At 41.1% G+C, this 18,321-nt stretch overlaps 1 protein-coding gene across 2 annotated transcripts; it reads left to right on the top strand.

Annotated features, from left to right (window-relative positions):
• The first annotated feature begins 306 nt into the window (after positions 1-306).
• Positions 307-4,579, top strand: atp5f1c (ATP synthase F1 subunit gamma). 2 transcript variants are annotated; one of them, XM_047576026.1, is made up of 10 exons: positions 307-429; positions 1,122-1,156; positions 1,611-1,742; positions 1,838-2,045; positions 2,303-2,446; positions 2,545-2,609; positions 2,683-2,838; positions 3,903-3,999; positions 4,257-4,278; positions 4,441-4,579. In XM_047576026.1, the coding sequence occupies exons 1-9, from the start codon at positions 389-391 to the stop codon at positions 4,261-4,263; spliced, it is 885 nt and encodes a 294-aa protein (XP_047431982.1). In that variant the 5' UTR covers positions 307-388; the 3' UTR covers positions 4,264-4,278; positions 4,441-4,579. The 2 variants fall into 2 exon arrangements, with proteins under 2 accessions (XP_047431982.1, XP_047431983.1); XM_047576027.1 differs by lacking the exon at positions 4,257-4,278 and having other exon boundaries at positions 308-429.
• The last annotated feature ends 13,742 nt before the right edge of the window (positions 4,580-18,321 follow it).

Here is an 18,321-nt window from a genome sequence, read left to right as displayed (position 1 = left end):
CTTTGAGGATCCCGGACGCACCTTCAAAATGAGCGGTAAGTGTATTAAAATGACGTGCAGGGGGTTTGAAAGTTGGGTTTGTTTTATTTCTGGGAAAAGGAGGGTAAAGGAACAGTTTTTCCAAAACTTACTAAGATACTTTAATATTGTAAAAGTTTTGTTATGTAACGAATTATATTTTTCAATTTGTATATAATGTAAGTAATATTTGACGTGCAAAGTACTCTTTAAAAATGTTTTAAAACTTTGGGGTGCAATTTTGAAGCGGCGTTTGCGTGAATCTCATCTTAACGGAATTTATTGGCAGTCCGCGAAGGCACCGTTCGTCCATTTTGCCTTTAACTTGCGCCTGCGCAGTCCTGCGCGTCTGACCTTCATAGGAGTAACCATGTTCGCCAGGACCAGCGCGTTGGTGTTCTCCCCACAATGGTAAAAGTCAAACGAATTTTACACTTCTACAACAGCTTTTATGTTGTGTTATACGTCTGTGCTTACTTTATGTACTAGAAAAGAATACATGTGTAGCTCCCAGGCTGTAAGACGTGCAGTTATTGAGTGCAAGGACGTGCTAACGTGCAGGCCGCGGCTAATGAATGACAGCGGTGTGCAACGGCGAACCGGCTACAAGCTAAATGCTAATGATGACATGTACTCGCATGACATTGCCCCAGAAGATATAAAATAGAGTTAAAAGTTAGCCAGATAGTAATTTTGGGCAAGTTATGTTAACAACATCGACTTTTTACACCCAGTGCTTGTAAAAAAGCTGCTAAATAGACGTTAACCCCTCTTCCTATGTTTGAAATGCAGTCTGAAATACTGCAGTAGATTTATAATGTAGATGACACAGATATTTTATCATATATTTTAGATTTATTATGTCTATTGATATTCTATCTGTTAATATTTAATACGTTTATCACCTTTATAAACACCTGACCTTATGTTGTTATTAGAGATTGCTGCTAGATTTAGTCGTAACTCGTGGAAGCTAAACGCTAATGCTAAATGATAATTAAAGTTCTTCTTGCATTTTAATTGGTTTATGTTAGAAAAGCAGACAAGTTCATAATGTTATAATGTTTGCAACTGAAGCTGACATGCACTGTTTCTGTCCACAGTGGGCAGGTCAGGAACATGGCTACCTTGAAGGACAGTAAGTACTGCTGGGTACTATCTGGGGAAAATCAGGTTACCCTGCACCAGAATGCATCCACAAAGCACAGATTTAATGTACCTTAAATAAAACTTATGCAAAGTGTTCAACATGCATGGTACCTCCATCACAGATTACAGATAAAACAGATTCACAGTGTAGGAATCTGGAGAACAAATATATCAGAGGAACATAAAATATATATTTTTAGCTGCTGTCAGGTTGCAGAAAATATGCAACTTTGGCCTCTATCGTGATTTTCTGATCGTTAATATAATAGTAATTTGTTTAATAATGAGTTTCTGGTTGAGAAAATAAAAACGATAAAGCATCTGATTTAAGGCTATAAATTAAATGACAATCCTAATTAAATAATTTACTCTTGTAGATATGATGTATCTCTGCTGGTTGACATCTAGGTCTTAATCTTCTGATGTTTCTTTTTTTTCTCCAGTCACCATTCGGTTGAAGTCCATCAAGAACATCCAGAAAATCACAAAGTCCATGAAGATGGTGGCCGCAGCCAAGTATGCTCGCGCTGAGAGGCAGCTGAAGCCGGCGCGCGTCTATGGCACCGGAGCTTTGGGTGTGTGCACGTTCTCCTTTGTGATGATTCTCAGTTAATATAAATTTTAAATGTTGTTTGACGCTGAAATACGATTCCATGTCCTCCTCCTGCAGCCCTGTACGACAAGGCCGAGATCAAAGCTCCAGAGGGGAAGGCCTCCAAGCATTTGATCGTTGGTGTGACCTCTGACCGTGGTCTCTGCGGCGCCATCCACTCTGGTGTGGCCAAGGCCATCAAGAGCGAGATCGCCAACCTGACCAGCGCCGGCAAGGAGGTGATGGTGGTCAACGTGGGGGACAAACTGAGAGGCCTTCTGCACAGGTATGAATAGAGTGATCACCGTTTTCCTTTCTGATCGGCGATACCGATCTGATACTTTGTGTAAATACACCCAAATGTGTCTGGTAAACCTAAAGAAAATCATGTATTTGCATCTTAATTCTAACAGTCTGAAGTATCGTTTTTAGAACATTGGAAATATCGTTATTTCAGTATCGCACATCACTAGAATCTGGATCTATTTGAAAGTAGTAAACCAGATAAAATCCGATTTAAAGCGTATTGATCCTCCTCCTCAGAACTCACGGAAGTCACATCATGCTGAACTGCAAGGAGATCGGCCGTAAGCCCCCGACCTTCGGCGATGCCTCCATCATCGCCACCGAGCTCCTGAACTCCGGATACGAGTATGATCAGGGCGCCGTCTTCTTCAACAGGTTCAGGTAGGACTCTCTGAGACTCCACTTTTCTTTTAATTGGAATCTAAAAAGGAAAAAGTTGCTGGAAAAAGAAAATAACTCTTAACACTTTCTCTTCACAGATCTGTCATCTCCTACAAAACGGACCAGAAGCCGCTGTTTTCCAATGAGACCGTGACCAACTCAGGTGACACAGCTGTTATTTAATTTAATAATAAAACTTTTCTTGGCCAGAGATATTGATCCCCCGCCTCCCACAGAGAACATGGGCATCTACGATGACATCGACGCCGACGTGCTGCAGAATTACCAGGAGTTTACTCTGGTGAATGTCATCTACCTGGCCCTGAAGGAGTCCTCCACCAGCGAGCAGAGCGCCAGGATGACGGCTATGGACAGCGCCAGCAAGAACGCATGTAAGCCTCCGCACGCACACACACACAATCCAGACGGAAAGAAGTTTGAGTATTTGAAGAAAGAAAAAGAAAAAGTGAAGGTTCTACAAGTCCTCTTTCCTTTTTGTAAAGGCCTATTGGACAAAACATTTTATTGCCTTTTCATCAAGACAAAACCATGGTTGAGATCCAGCTGATGTTGCATTCAAGACCACTTGGGAAAAAATGAGCTCTGAGATGTCAAACTTCAAAATTACTTAAAAATAAATAGCTGCTGCACATATTATAATATTCAGCAAATGGTGACAGTTTACCCAGCTTATTTCTTCTCCTCCGAGTTAACCTGTAACGTGAACGGAATGATATCGGACATAGAATTTCCAGGTTTTCATGAAGGCATCATCTAAGCCTGTGTGTTTTGTTTTCCAAAGATTGAGAGTGAATTTATGAAGCGAGAAGAATGTGTCCCAACTACAAATAAACGACTTAAGAATAGTAAAAAAATAATAACTAATATTGAATGTTTGGATGCAACATTTGCAATTTAGAGTTAGAAGATGATCTACAGGTGTTTTTGTATATATTGAACAAAGTTCAGGGTCAGGACTTTTTTGTTGTTTTTATTACTTTGCTTTTTAAATGTAATTTAGTCTCCAAATTCCTTTTAAGATGTTAGAAACTTTAACCCTATTAGTTTGTTTTCTGTTAAGACTTTGACTCTGGAACGTGACGTATATTTGATTTGGTTTAATGATGGTGAAAATAATAGCTGCAGGTTAAGTGCTGCAATTGATGTTTTTTATTATAGATTAGTTTCCCTGAATAATTTTCTTACAACAAAAATGTGAAATCTTTTCAGATCCATAAAAAAAAGTCTAAAACTATTTTCTATTTATGATATAAATCAGAGATAAACCAACATTAGATGAACAAAATAAGCGTCACACAGTTTTTCTAGGAGACCTCACATCTCACTGGGGGGGTGCTACTTTTTTTTTTTTTTTTTTTTTTTTGTCTGCTTGCCACCTCCCTCCATGATAAAGGTTTCTGTTTGACATTGACTGATTCCTCTCCCTCCCCCTCAGCCGAGATGATTGACAAGCTGACCCTCACCTTCAACCGTACCAGACAGGCCGTCATCACCAAGGAGCTCATTGAGATCATCTCCGGAGCTGCTGCCCTGTAAGTTATTCCTCCTCCTCCGTCTTCATTATTGTCCCTCTGCCTCCTGTCTTCTACTTCCTCATTATGATCATCCTTTACTTTCGACAACTCTCTAACCTTGGAGACCTTTTTTTTTTTTTTTTTTCCTCCTCCCCAAATGATTTCCTCTCAGCTATGCATGTCTTTAAGTTCCTCAAAGCTGTCACATTCTTTCATGACTAATTCTCCTCCTCCTCCGACCTAATCTGCTCCAAATCACCCTCTGCTGAACTCAGGAACTGAAGCTTAACAGCGGAGGTAACGTCAGGGCTAGTTTCATGAGCTCTAGTCACAAACTCTGTGATGTATTAGACTAGTTAGCCCTTTAGTTTAATAGAGTAGCAGGTCTGAAAGGAGTTTTATGTATATTTTTTGTTTTTGATGACGTGTTCTCACGCTTTACTTCTCTTTCCCTTGCAGATAAACAAGCGATATCGTCGCTGCTATCGTCTATTAGCTCTTCAAAGTACTCCGGACACGTGGTTGTCGAGCGTCTACATGAACATTTGTGCTTCTATTTGTAAAATATATGGAGAAAAATAAACCTCTTAACCAGAAACCCTCTCATCTGTCCCTGTGTTCTTCTTCTGTTTGCCACCGATAGAAGGAACGCACTGACGTCACTTCCGTCCGCGGCCACGCCACGCCCCCCTGAGTGGCAAAAAAACATGGCGCGATGTAGCAGTAGATACGATGAGACCGGGAAAAAATGTGGATTATCAGATCAAATTAAGGAGAACGGGACTCGACAATGGTCCATACGAAATAGTATGGATTTGGAAAAGTGGATTAGCTTCAGTTTCAGTTAGTTTAACTTAGTTTTCGATGATTTCAGTTGTGATAAATGTAGCTAAATAAGATGCTAACGCTAAGAGTAACGTTAGCCTAACAATACTGTAGCGTTAAAGGGACGAGGAGTGATCACAAATATTACGTTAAACTGAAGTAGTTACTGTCGGCCGTAACTACGACAAAACAACAACGTCGACAAACTTATCTGACAGCCCTCCCGGAACGTAATTTAAGGTACGACTTCATCAAAAAAACAGCATAAATTAATATTACCTGACACTAAAAGTGAACCATTTCTTTTCTTTGGGAGTCGGAGATATCGGTAAAAAAAAAAAATCTGTGATTCAGTCAATCGCACAACATGTCTTTTTACAACATTTTTTTAAAATTAATTTTTACAATTTAGACGCCATTAAAGCCTATGGTCCAAGCTAATGCTGCTAATCTCCATGTTCAACGGTCACTTTTTGTCTCTCAGTGGCCGTAACCATGGAGACTGCGCTGGCTGTGACGTCACAGGAGAACTGATATTTGAAAGCGTCCATGTGTGGAAATAAACACAGCATGGACTTAAGATCTGATATAATCAACAGAAATATTCATTTTAATAAACACAAACTTTTTTAACGTCTGTAATGCTTGAAGTAGTCGCTGGAAATCTTGATTTAAAGTCATTTTTAAGGTGATAAGTGTTTAATTTGATTACATATATTTACAGGACTAGTGGTTTGCTTTATAATGGATGTATATCCTGATTGCATTCCCTCTAAATCAAGAGTGTTCAGTGTTTTTAAGGCCAAGGACCAAACAGAGAGATTAAGTAAGGATCCCTACCTACTATATGTGTTCTAGTGCTATTTATAAATATACATCATTATTATTATTATCATTTTGCATTCAGTATTAAGCTATTCCTTATCCCTTTACTAAAATATGTTGGATTCATGTTAATGTGTATTTAAAGAAATTTAAATTTGTAGGGGGAAATTAAAAACAAATATTTAAAAATAAATATACGGACCCTCTGTCGAAGGCCTTCGCTTTATGTGATTGCTACTGATTCCCCAATACTTAATAATGCACGTTTGGTTGTATATCCTGATTGCATTCACGTCAGATTTGATATATAAATGCCAAAAATGAAGCTACAGATCAGCAGAGATTGTCACTCTTCTCAAATTTGAATAAATATATAAATTTCAGCTTAATCTTTTCACTTTTCTGTCTTAAATTCGAGTTTAATTCCTTCATTTGCTGTCGTTTAGTATTTCAGAAAGTTCAAACTTTGCATCATCCAGTCCACAATCGCTTTTGCTGATATTTATTCAGAAAATTTGTACATAAATCTTACAGCAAAGCCGAGCATTGACCTCTATGTGCTTTGCAAGAATTTCCTGATGATCATTCAGTCATTTTAAAAACTAATCTGACTTCTTACCTCTTCTCTTATTCTATCTCCTGTGTTGGTGAAAACCAGTGCAGTTCACGAAGCGTCCACCAGGCTGTGCTGTTTGATAACAAATGAGGTCTTTTCAGTCTCCAAAGTAACAACTTGCATCTTCTTGAACTGCATAAAGTGGCCCTTCTAACACGCTGTATTCCTGCCATAACTGTGTGTGTGTGTGAGAGTAAGTTGAGGTTAATTTATCGTCCTTCTTACTCCCAGATTTAATTCCCGATCTTCTGTTTTGAATAGAAATGAGGTGTTTTGCTCCATGGCAACAGCCTCTTCCAAATATAGAGCAGGAGGTTCTTGTGGTTTGCATTTATTATTGTTTGTGTGTCCAGAGTGTATACTTTTCTCTGTGTGCGTGTGTGTGCATACATGTCCTGCAGACCTTGTTTGTCTATTGTATTTGTGCTTGTTATTGTTTACTCCTGAGGGGAGTAGGGAGCGATTGCATCTGAACACTGAAATTACAGCGATGCCAGACTCTGATAAACGCAGTCAGAGAGCAGCAGCCTTCTCATCTCTCTCTCTCCCCCCGCGCTGCTGAGGCAAGCCCGGCAATTCTGCATCAACGTGGGTGAGGAAAGAGAGGGGAGGAGGGGGGTGGGGGGGGATGTCAGGTAAAATTTGGGAATTTTCCAGAGCTTTGATGACAGAAGGTTAAACTGAGCAGACAGCGGATTGTCTGTTTAGTTTTCTGTTGTTTATTTAGTGTGGGGGAAATGTCAGTGCAGAATCCAGGAAGTCCAGTTTAAAGGTTTATTCACAGATTGCGGTTTATTCTCCTTTAGTGGATTCTGAGGAATGTTGGCCACAAACACTTCTAGTGAAAAAAGGAAGGTGTTCCACCTGGCTCTGGACGAAGGGAGCGTCGGGATTCATGTGGTATCAGTTAAAAGAGAAACCTTTTGTCAACAGTTTAGTTTTACGTCGCACTTATATTCCCAAGATCTCGTTTAATCCTTTATTCCAGATTCATTGAGTGTTTTTACATCATATATAGTCACTGCACAGATATATTCCAGATTCATGCACGTTAATAAATCTAAATCTCATAAAGAGTTAACTCAATAAGCAATAGTGATGTGCAGATTGATACTGAAATATCGATACTTGATATCAGGCGTTTATGCTTTCAAATCGATTCTGAAATCAAAATATCGATACTTTCGATACTTAAGTAAATAGGTTTTATTTTGTAGTACTTTTTAATAGTAAAACAGTCATTTTTTTTAATGGTTTGATCATTTGACTTATTTCTTTTTAGTGTTTCAAACAGCATTTTCACATATTTTTATGTGATTGTGATTCTGTTTGGTTTTCCTGTTGTATAGTAAACGAGGCCACTACCTCAATATACTTCAGAGTTTAAAATAAATTACTCTGATGTCTTGTATTCTTTATGAAGCTACTTCTTTTTCAGGTTTACCAGACACATTAGGGTGTATTTAAGTATCGGATCGGTATCGCCGATACCAGCCTGAATTTTTCTCACTGCTGATCTTTTAAGTAGAAGAGTGGGGTCATTAGTACACGAGGAGGAGTTTCATTAATACGTGTGTTCAAATAAGCGGACGTCTCATCCCTCCTGCCTTTTAAATGCAGTTCTGCAACAACTTGGGGAGAAGGGAAAGTCTGAGAAACTCCTGTGGACTTTGATTGGGTTGAACCCATCGAGCCGGGACGTATAAGCGATGAGAACATCTCTGCGGGCTTTGGGTCAGATTAGTCGGCTAAAAGTGGAAGTGAGGGCACCACTGCGGTCGGTGGAAGTCGCAGGAAAACGGGCTAAAGCGAGGAAGGAGGACTCAGGGGGTTTAGTGAAACCACGGCCGAACCCAAGGCTTTGTTGTTGTTGTACGTTTATCCATCCACGCCAAGAACACCATGATGGAATTTCTTAATCGGGGAGATGCTTGGGGCTCGATCATCAAAGGTTAAAGGTCACCACGACTTCACAAAACACTTTTTTTAAAAAATGTTTTCGGAATTTCTTCAAATTTGCTGCAAAAGTACCTGAAAGTGGCTAAATGTGTTACTGTAACCTGATAAGATAAGGTTTTTATTGTTGCCACAACGGAGGGTACGTACGTGATGTCACAGCTAGCTGAAGTTTCCATGGTTACGGCCACTGAGTGGCAATTAACAGTTGAACGTGTAGATTAGCAGCATTAGTTTGAATCATCGGCTTTAATAGCGTCTAAACTTTAAAATTAATTTTAAAAAAAAGGTGAAGAGCTGTTGTGCGATTGACTGAACCAACAGATCAGAGATATATTTTATATTTTTACAGATAATCTGCCAAAGAAAAGAGAAGTAAATGGATCGACTGCATTACGAAGAAACAATTGGAATCCATTTGTATGACTAACGTTACTTCTCAGTAAAGTTTAGTGTCAGAATCAGAATCTCTTTATTGGCCAAATGTACAATGTATGCAACAAAGAAGAAAACAACAATATATATACGAATTAGAAAGATAAAAAACTGTGGATGGTGCATGCAGTGTGTGTTGTTTTAAGTGAGGGTTTGTTCAGGAAATCACAACTAAATCACAACTAAATGACCTAAAAGTAACTGAAACTGAGGCTAATCCACTTTCCCAAATCCACACTAGTTCGTATGGATCCTTTTTGAGTACAAATGACCTAAATTTGATCCGATAATCCACATTTTTCCAGATCTCGTTGTATCTACCGATACGTTTCACCATGTTTTTGGCCGTCGCTTCATACCTTTAAGTTTCCTATGAAAGAAAAAGTGCGTTAACGCGCGCGGCCTCGTAACTCAAACGTCCGAGCGACTAAAGAGCGAAGAGAAAGTGAGTGTGAGCGTGGAAGGAGTTCACAGAGGCGTGAGAGCGAATGAGTGAAGACATCTGAACGCTGTGCTCAGGTTGGAGGTGGTGGAGGTGGTGGTGGTATGAGGGGGGGTGACGGGGGCTCCTCTGTATTAGCTTCACCTCGTTATCGTTATCGCCCTCCTCCATTGTGGCACGACGGGCGGAAAATGATTAGAGGAGCAGGTGACAATGGAGGCAGAGATTTGTGGCTTTACCCGGGGCAGCGGCGCTGTCAGGTACAGCAGCATTACACCGGGAAGAAAAGAGGGGGGGGGCTCCTTTCTTACTTTAAAACACTCCACCACGACGACGACGTCTTCTTCAGGGCTGCTTCGTGGGAGCCAATTGACTCCATCCCTCTAATCACCCCCCCCCCCTTTTTTTTTTTTCCATGAAGGGGAAAAATAAGTGATGAAGACAGGAAGCCGTTTCCCACCGAGACGCCGTGTATGTGAGCGACTCTGATGTAGTAACGCCGGGGCATTATCTCATTCAACCCCCCCCCCCTCCTCCTCCTCCTCCTCCTTATCTCAATGGCTCCCTCTTTTCCTCTTCCTCCTCCCCTCCCTCCTCCCCTCCCACCTCGAGTCTTACACAAAGCTATCTGCTCCGTGGACTTTTCTGACTATTTATGTCGGACAAGGTCAGGATCGTTTAAACCGCTCTGCCTCTCTCAGCCCCTGCAGATGAGATAGGAAAGGAGGGGAGAGACGATCGATTCCCGCCGCCACGCAGATTTATTCCCCTCCCTCCTTTCTCTCATTCTCCCAGCAGATCTGAGCCGAGAGGAGGGGAGGGAAGGAGGGAAGGAGGGAAGGAGGTCAGCGCGGCCCCCTCATCAGTCTCCTTAACACCAGCGCCGTTTAAAATACAGTAGCAGCCTTTAAACTGGCCACTTTTCTCCCGGTCCAAATGAGAGCCGTCCTCCCATCAATCCCTTGCGGGCCGGCTCGGGCTTCTTGAGTTGGAGGTGGGGGGTGGTGGAGAGGGTGAGGAGGGGGTGAGGCCTGAAAGAGGGAGAGATTTAGACTCGGGAAGTGGTGGTGTGTATCATTCACGTCGGGAGTCTTTTACAAATGAAGAGGGCCACTTACTCAGCCCCCGAAAGGTCCTGATTGGTGAGGGTGGGGACACGCAAACAGCCGGAGGAGTTACATCCTTCGGTGAGGGGCTGTTTTTAATCAATCAACGGGCTTTTATTTGTCACTCTTCTGGTTCTCCACAGTTTCTTTTTTTTTTTTTTTGGCTGCACTTCTGCAATCTGGTGTCACACGGCAAAACCGTTTCACTTCAGCTCTTTGCTTAAATAAAGACTTAAAGGAGGAGGTCTTCAAGGACCCCAACAGATGGAGAGACGAAGTACGGACCCCCCCAACCCCCGGTACCCCATCTTGAAGCCCCATGACTTAAAGGATAGATTATACACCCATCAGGCATAACATTATGACCACCTTACTAATATTCTTTACCCTCCAAAACAGTGGTGACTCATCAGAGAACAGACGTGGACCTTCTGAGGGTCTGACAACTTCTGTGGACTTTGATTGGGTTGAACCCATTGAGCCAGGACATGTAAGCATTATATTGTTGGGGGGGCTTGGATTCTATGGGTTCTATGGGTTGAGGGGAGGGTAGAACATTAAACAGACACTTGATCAGTTTTGGATCTAGTGAATTTGGAGGCCAGGTCGACACCTTGTGCTGTTCTTCATGTTTTTAAACTCTTTTTGGGTGTCATATGCTATGGGGTGGGCGTTGGGGGGGGTGCATAGTATTGTCTGGTCTGGTCTGGTCTGGGTTGGAGCTACATGTCTAAGTAAGATCCACATGAATGAATTCCAGGTCCAAAAGTTTCCCAGCAGAACACTGGTTGGTTTAAAGATAGTTTAAATGTTATTTACTCCTTCTGTCAGTGGTCATAATGTTGTGGCTGATAGGTGTACAATAAGAAAGTGTGTTAATTTAGCCAATAAGACACATATAGACCAATCATCTCATCTCATTAGATCGAGTTCAGGTTCGTTCACAGATGAAGATGAACCCGTTGGAGTGTTTTGTTTGGGAGAACACTTACATGTGTCGTCTTTGTTGTGTTTATCGTGTGTGTCTGTGTGTGTGTGTGTGTGTGTGTGTGTGCGTCTGCCACTCATGTGTTGGCTTTCTGGCCGTATGATAGATGGCTCAGCCTCAGAGCCTCCAGCCTGAGCTGCTGGACAGCATGTCACTGCCAGTATCCGACAACTGTGTGTGTGTGTGTGTGAATATGATGATGTCTATGATTCTGTGTGTGTGTGTGTGTGTGTGTGTGTGTGTGTGTGTGTGTGTGTGTGTGTGTGTGTGTGTGTGTGTGTGTGTGTGTGTGTGTCTGGCCAGTTCCGACCCCCCACTGCAACAGGATAGGTGGGTAAACCCGGTGTGTTTGTATTAATGTGTGTGTGGTGTGAACTGCCCGAGGTCCACGTCCCGCTGAGTGTGGCGGCCTCAGCCCTTTCCTGTCCAGACCACACGTCTAACCAAAACCCAATGTGTGTCTGTGTGTGTGTGTGTGTGTGTGTGTGTATGTGTGTGTGCGCACGCCTGTGGGAGTGTGTCCTTAGTCATTCATAATTCTATGTACAACTTACATTGAAATCTATGACCAGACGTGAGCCACTGAAATCACATGTTTTGTCAAATTAACTGTTTCCAGAACAATTGAGCTCATGGATGCATGAGTTAACCTATTGATTACTCTATAATGTTTAGATTAATGGTGTAAAATGTGATAAATTATGCAAGAAAAATCCAGTTTGCATTTTATCTGAGCACAAAGCCACCTCGTCAGCTAAAAATATCCAAAGATATTCCAAAGAAAAAGATAAAGCTTAGCATTTTATGAATGACAAAAAAAAAATGTTGCCCACACTACAACTATTACAGTAGCCGGTTGCGCTGCTATAGACACCTAAACAGTTTGTAAACAGTGTGACTTTTTTTGAGGGGCGGGGCTTAGCTGGAGGCAAAACATCTCAAACACTACAGCCTGTAAACGCAGATTAGCATATTTCAACGGACTGTTTTGGGAAGAATGGACGAGGAAAACGTATATTATAAAGAATGTACTAATATTACTAATGTTATTTTAAAAAGTTGACTCTGACTGATGGGACTATATTCACCGACCCCTACACTCTCATTCACTAGATGGACGATTTGACAGAAGGAGGACACAGAGGGGACGAAGTCTGGTCTGTCTTTATCAAGTGAAGCCTCTCCAACAAAGATATTACAAGAGGTAAGTGGAACCACTGTGGAGGGAAACGTAGTAAATGTAAATTTTGCTTGGACACCCCTGAAACATGCAGTTAACATTGTGTTAGCTAGCGGTTAGCATTAGCATGTACCAACAATCCTCCAAATAATAATTAACTTAATTTAGTCTAACCCATAACATTATGCAGGCTGCAAATGATTCTGTATCAGATATCAATCTTACCTGAATCTCATTACAATACTTTCTTTTTGCTTTTAGTGGTTTTATTTTTTCAGCAAGACGATACTTCCATGGTTGCTAGCCTCAAGCTTCCCTTTGTTTTGCCTCCAGCTAACGTTGTGACGTCACAGTGACGTAGGTTGTAAATGGTTTTATCGACAGCCCTAATTTCAAGTGTTTCCACTGGATGACGTTCATAAATGATGAATCACTCGTTTCCTTTTCTTAATCATCTCAGCTCTGTCCATCATCATCGTCTTCATGCAGATTGTGGTTAGTTTGTATCATGCATTAACTTTGAACAATGCAACCCGGGAGCGAGATCTCTTCATAAAATCCGGTAAATTACACTCGTGAAACAGATGTAATTAGAAACTCCTGATGCGCTCTGTAGTTAGATAAAGGGCTCAGTCACATTTGGGTAAAAATAATCCTATTTCTATAAATGTCATATGATGTTTTGCAATTACACCGGGGACCACTATGGGTCTGCAGACCCCTGGTTGGGAATCGCTGCTATAATGTCTTGTTTGAAGTTCTAAAATGTCCTAAATCCAGTTTATCTGAGCTCAAATCCACCTCCTCGAATGTTTTTTTGTTTTTTCTCAAAAGTGGAAAGATACTCGACTAAAATGCTGATAAAAACGGTCAAATCTTAATTAATTTGTGATTATTTAATCATTTCCAGTTGACACGCTTCCTCAGCAGCTAAAATTTTAAGTGTTGGATAACCTTTGCAGACGAATCGATTTACTCTTGTTTCCTGTTCTTAATCAAATAACTTCTGTCCATCATTCTTTTCCTTTAAACACCTGAATCTTTTTTGCTTTTCTCCTCTCCTCAGTCTGATTTCTGTAATTTCTTAAAACGAGTTTCCTCCGCCGATAGCAGACAAACAAATGTGTATCCTGTTGATTATTCTTGAATTGTTGATTGAAGTTATAAAATGTGCAAAATCCAGTTTATCCGAGCACAAATCCGCCTCCTCGAATCTTTGTTTTCTCAAAATGGAAAGATACTCAACTAAATTCTCGAAAAATGGTAAAAATCTAAATCAATGTGTGATTATTTAATCGTTTCCAGTTGAATTTAAAGTGTCGATCGTCAAATTTACTCGTTTCCTTTTCTTAATCAAATAACTTCTGTCCATCTTTAAGGCAGAATCTCTTCATCTCCATCTTTCTTTTCTTTTAAACACCTGAATCTTTAACACTTCCTCCACTCCATTTTTGCTTTTCTCATCTCATCAATCAGATCAATTTTTGTAATTTGAGATAAGATTTAGTTTTCACCGACAGACAAACAAACAGCACCTACAGGAGAAGGACTAATATATATCCTGTTGATTATGTGTTGATTTAAGTTATAAAATGTGCAAAATTCAGTTCATCCGAGCACAAATCCGCCTCCTCAGAAGTTTCTTTTCTTACCTCGACGCCTAAAAATGGAAAGATACTCAACTAAATTCTGGAAATTCAAAAGATAAATCCACAAAAATGTTTAAATCTCAGTTAGTATGTGATTATTTAATCGTTTCCAGTTGAATTTAAAGTGTCGAATAATCAAATAACTTCTGTCCATCAATCTTTTTTTATTTGTGCTTTTCTCCTCTCCTCAATCTGATTTCTCTAATTTCTTAAAGCGAGTTTCCTCCGCCGATAGCAGACAAACAAACGTCACCTAGAGGAGAAGGACAAATATGTATTCACATCCTCCCTCCCTCCCCTCCTCCCCCCTTCCTCGCCTCTCCTCCTCTTCCTCCCTCTCTCCAGCGCTGCCAGCAGACAGTGTGTTTCTGAGCGCGCTGGAGATTATAGCCGGGAATGACAAGCACGCCGTCTGATACCATATCCGCTCTGAATTACAGATCAGCCCTTTTTAAATGATAGTTTAAATACTTGCTGCGGGGCTGCGAGTTTTCACAGGGTCTTATTTCATTGTTATTATACTAGTAGCGTATTTTTGTTAGAAAATCAGTGTTGGCGCTTATTTAAATGAGGAGAAAAGCGGAAGCCGATATACACTCCAGTGTGTTATTTTACTGTGCCACTTTGGAAAATCCCTCCCTACACTCCCACCACCCTCACCCCCTCCTCCTCAACTCCATCTCCCCAACCACTACTATACACCCTCCCTTTTCTTTTTTTTTTTTATGTGTTCTTGGTAGGAATTAAAAAGGGAGCGCTGTGAAAAGGACAAAAGAGAAAGGACAAACTGTAATTAGTTTGATTTTTTTTTTTTGGCTGCTTGGCTGTGAGGTTGGTGCAGCCCATTAAGGGTTCGATTCCCACACAGAGAGAGAGAGAGAGACGGACGTGGCCGTGGCTTTGATTACCTCTCACACGTGTCGGCTCAAAACGTCGCGTTCGACTTGAATCGTCGCACCGTCGCTCGTTTTGATCGTTGAATTAATGCAGGACGGACGGCGGGAAACTCAGCGCAGGCTCGGGCAGGTTAGGCTGAGGAGGAACGGGGGGGGGGTGCATTTCCCGCGGTGGCGTGCTGGGTGGCGCTGTTGCCCCAGCGATGCTAACCTCCTTTGGATAAAAGGTCCCTCGGTTTCAGTGGAAGGCTCTGAGCTCTTTGTGCTTTGGCGTTTCATGATGGGATTCTCTGGAGAGCAGAGGATGGAGAACGACACTCCTTCCCCCTCTAACCCTCTCCTCTTTCTCCCCCCCCCCTCCTCCCCCCTTCTCTCTCTCTGCTGGAATACACCCCAACCTTGACATATTGAGAATGAAAACGACGGTTCCACATCCCATGCTCGCTTGTTGACAGCGTTAACACTCTTTTCATGTGTGTTTTGATGGCTGAAAATGAACCACATTAGACGGTTATGAGAAATTACGCGCGTATACCGGGGCACGGCCACAATTCTTCTTCTTTTTTTTTTTTTTTAAATCTGTGCACTCTCCCACGCAAACAAACACACGCACACACACACACACATGCGCTAATTGTGCTCCGTGTTTGTTTATGAGGTCTGGGAGTAAAAGTATGTTAAATAGGCCCAAAGGGACGGAAAATATAGCCAACTGTAACCCTCCCAACCCCTTTTTTTTTTTTCTCATCCTTGGGTATGGTCTCACCCCTCTAAATATGTATACCTCCCAAACCGTGCTCTCACATTCGCATATCCTCCTCACCCTTTATGCACGTACGTTCTAGCTTGTAGACCGTTCCTCTCAGGGGTTTAAAATAGATCATATTTGGGAAGAATTCACCTAGAAACTATATCACTGATCATCGTCTGCGCGCATGTGTTTGAGATAAAGTTTAATTATGGCTTCTAAAAAACTGAATAAATACTATTTTTATTTGAACTATAGATAATCATTAGATATATGATATATTTCCTGTATATTTTTTCCCATAGAAGATCTCTTTTTACAAGGGAGACCTGGTCAGGAGTAGGAGCAGCAGAGCTGCAACAGGCAACGGTGTGAAAACATAAAATCATAGAGTTTCATTCGAAAGAAGAGCTCACACAGATTTAAACTTTAAAGTTTTGGAGTTTGAGATTAGATTGCAGGTTGTTCCATGCAGCAGCAGCAGCAGAAGGAGGAGCAGGAAACCTAAACGCCGTCTTTCCCAATTCAGTTTGTGCCTTGGGAACCTCAAATTGCTGTATATCCTTAAAACGGAGACTCTATTTTCCACATTTCAAGTTTAAAAGAAAAGATAAATACGTAGGAATCTAAATAATCAAGCACAAGTATAGAGGTAGAAATAAAAGCAAGCCTTGTTTCTATAATAAATCTTTATCATTTTTTATATATATAGTGTACGTATTGGACTTAAAAGATAACTGATCATCAATTAACAACCCCGGTTATTTAAAAGTAGAACTCAGTTTGGTCAGAGAAATAATTTCAATAAAGTATGAATCTAATTCTCATCCGCATCGATAGCAATAATAATAATAGTTCATCCTCAATCTACTCGTAACGGAGCCTTTTTAAATTCTGCAGAATTGATTTCATCACCACTTTAACCTCGGAGCCGTCCGCTCTCGGCCTGTTCCGAGTTTCCACAGACAGTGGAAACATGTCCAGACCCAAACCTCCGGCTCCAGCTCCAGTCACTTCTCTAATGACGCTCACTTCCCCCCTTATTTGTTCAAATGTGCCCTGTTTGTGTGTCTAGTGCCTTTTTCCCACCAGGCTTTTTTTTTTTTGCGCCATAATTGAAGCCGTGGCTCCTTCCTGTCCTCGTGAAAGTCATTACATTACACAGCCCCGTGCGGAGGTATTAGAAAATGTTTTAAGCGTTTACAGCAGCCGTCATTTGCTTCGTTTAATCGAGTGGCATTTATTTATTTATTTGTTTTTATTTTGTAACGAGGCATCGTAGTGGAAGAAGTTTTGCGACTCTCTCGCGACTCAGAGTTGAATGTCGTTTCCGAGGTGGGAGGCTGAAACGCAGATATCTTTACGTTCTTCCAAGCCGTGTTTTTTAAGAAAATAGGAATCAGCACTGCATGAATTTTCAAAATAAAAGCTTAACACGTGCTACTTTTATATAACGTATGATGCATCGATTTGACCACATGCATCAGACCCGACCTGCTCGTCCCTCTCATCACGCCATTTCAATTTTCTCTTCCTCCTTCCCCTCTACCCTCACGCTCCCTCCATCCATCCACCGCCGTCCTCTCACCTCTCACTCAACTCTCACTCTTTTTTTTTTTTTCATTTTCCGTCTCCCGCTACTGTCCTTTCACTTCCTTTTCCCCCCCTTTTTTTTTTTTTTTTTTTCACTGATAAGACGTGAGCCGACCTGCACGCGCATTTACATACATAAAACGTACACATGCGTGAAAACGATTAAAAGGCGCAGATGTGTGTACGGCGCGTGGACCGACGCTCGGGCCTCAACCGGCACATACGTACATGCTTGGATTTTGTCCGCGGAAGTTATGGATCGCCTCGAGGCCTGGAAATGAAAATCCATTAAATCGGACATTTTTCACTTTCCCTTTGCATACTGTCACGGCTTGGCAAGAGCCTTGAATTTATAAAAAAAATATATATATAATAAAAAAAAAGTGTCAACCTTTCAATCACTGTAAGGAACCTTGTACCTGTATTTGTTGTCGGGTTGATCATGATCAAACCTGCAGAAAAACAACATCAGCATCGAGTTTGGTTTTTTAGGACGCGCCTTTGTTTCCAGTTGACTCAGTGTTAAATTTGTGGTTTTAGCTTATGTTGTCTTTTTCCAGTGCTCGATAAGGATCATTCCTTCCCCGAGTGCTTTGATCTTTCTAAACACAAACCATATCAACTAAATCCATGCCTGGGTTGAGTCACAAATGAACTAGAAGTCAACAAGCGAAAAGCAAATTTAGAAACATGCAAATTTTTGTGTTTCCTTTTAGGAAAAAAACTCAAATAACCCAAAAACCATTACATTTTGATTATTCCTCGAAAATGAATTTTCTCTAAAAGCACATTTTAGTAGATGCTTCCCCTTAAGTGAAGATGTGACAATAGATTAAAACCAACCATGTGAAATATTTCCTCCTCCTATTGGATGGATTTTTGGTAGACGTAGTTGTAGAAAACAAATCCTACTGGTTGTGCGTTTTTGTATTTTTTGTGTGAAATGTACACAACGAAAACAGGTGGATAGATCGCCGAGAAATTTAAATTGTGTTTGTGTTATGTTTCCAGTCCAGTTATTAACATGAAGCTAAACTTGTTAGCGTGGTGACCTTAAAGATTACAGATGTGTAGGATCAAT

Source organism: Mugil cephalus, chromosome 22, assembly GCF_022458985.1.
Source record: "Mugil cephalus isolate CIBA_MC_2020 chromosome 22, CIBA_Mcephalus_1.1, whole genome shotgun sequence".
NCBI classification, from domain to species: domain Eukaryota; kingdom Metazoa; phylum Chordata; class Actinopteri; order Mugiliformes; family Mugilidae; genus Mugil; species Mugil cephalus.
Note: the sequence above shows the minus strand (reverse complement) of the source record. Positions and strands in the feature narration are given on the sequence as shown.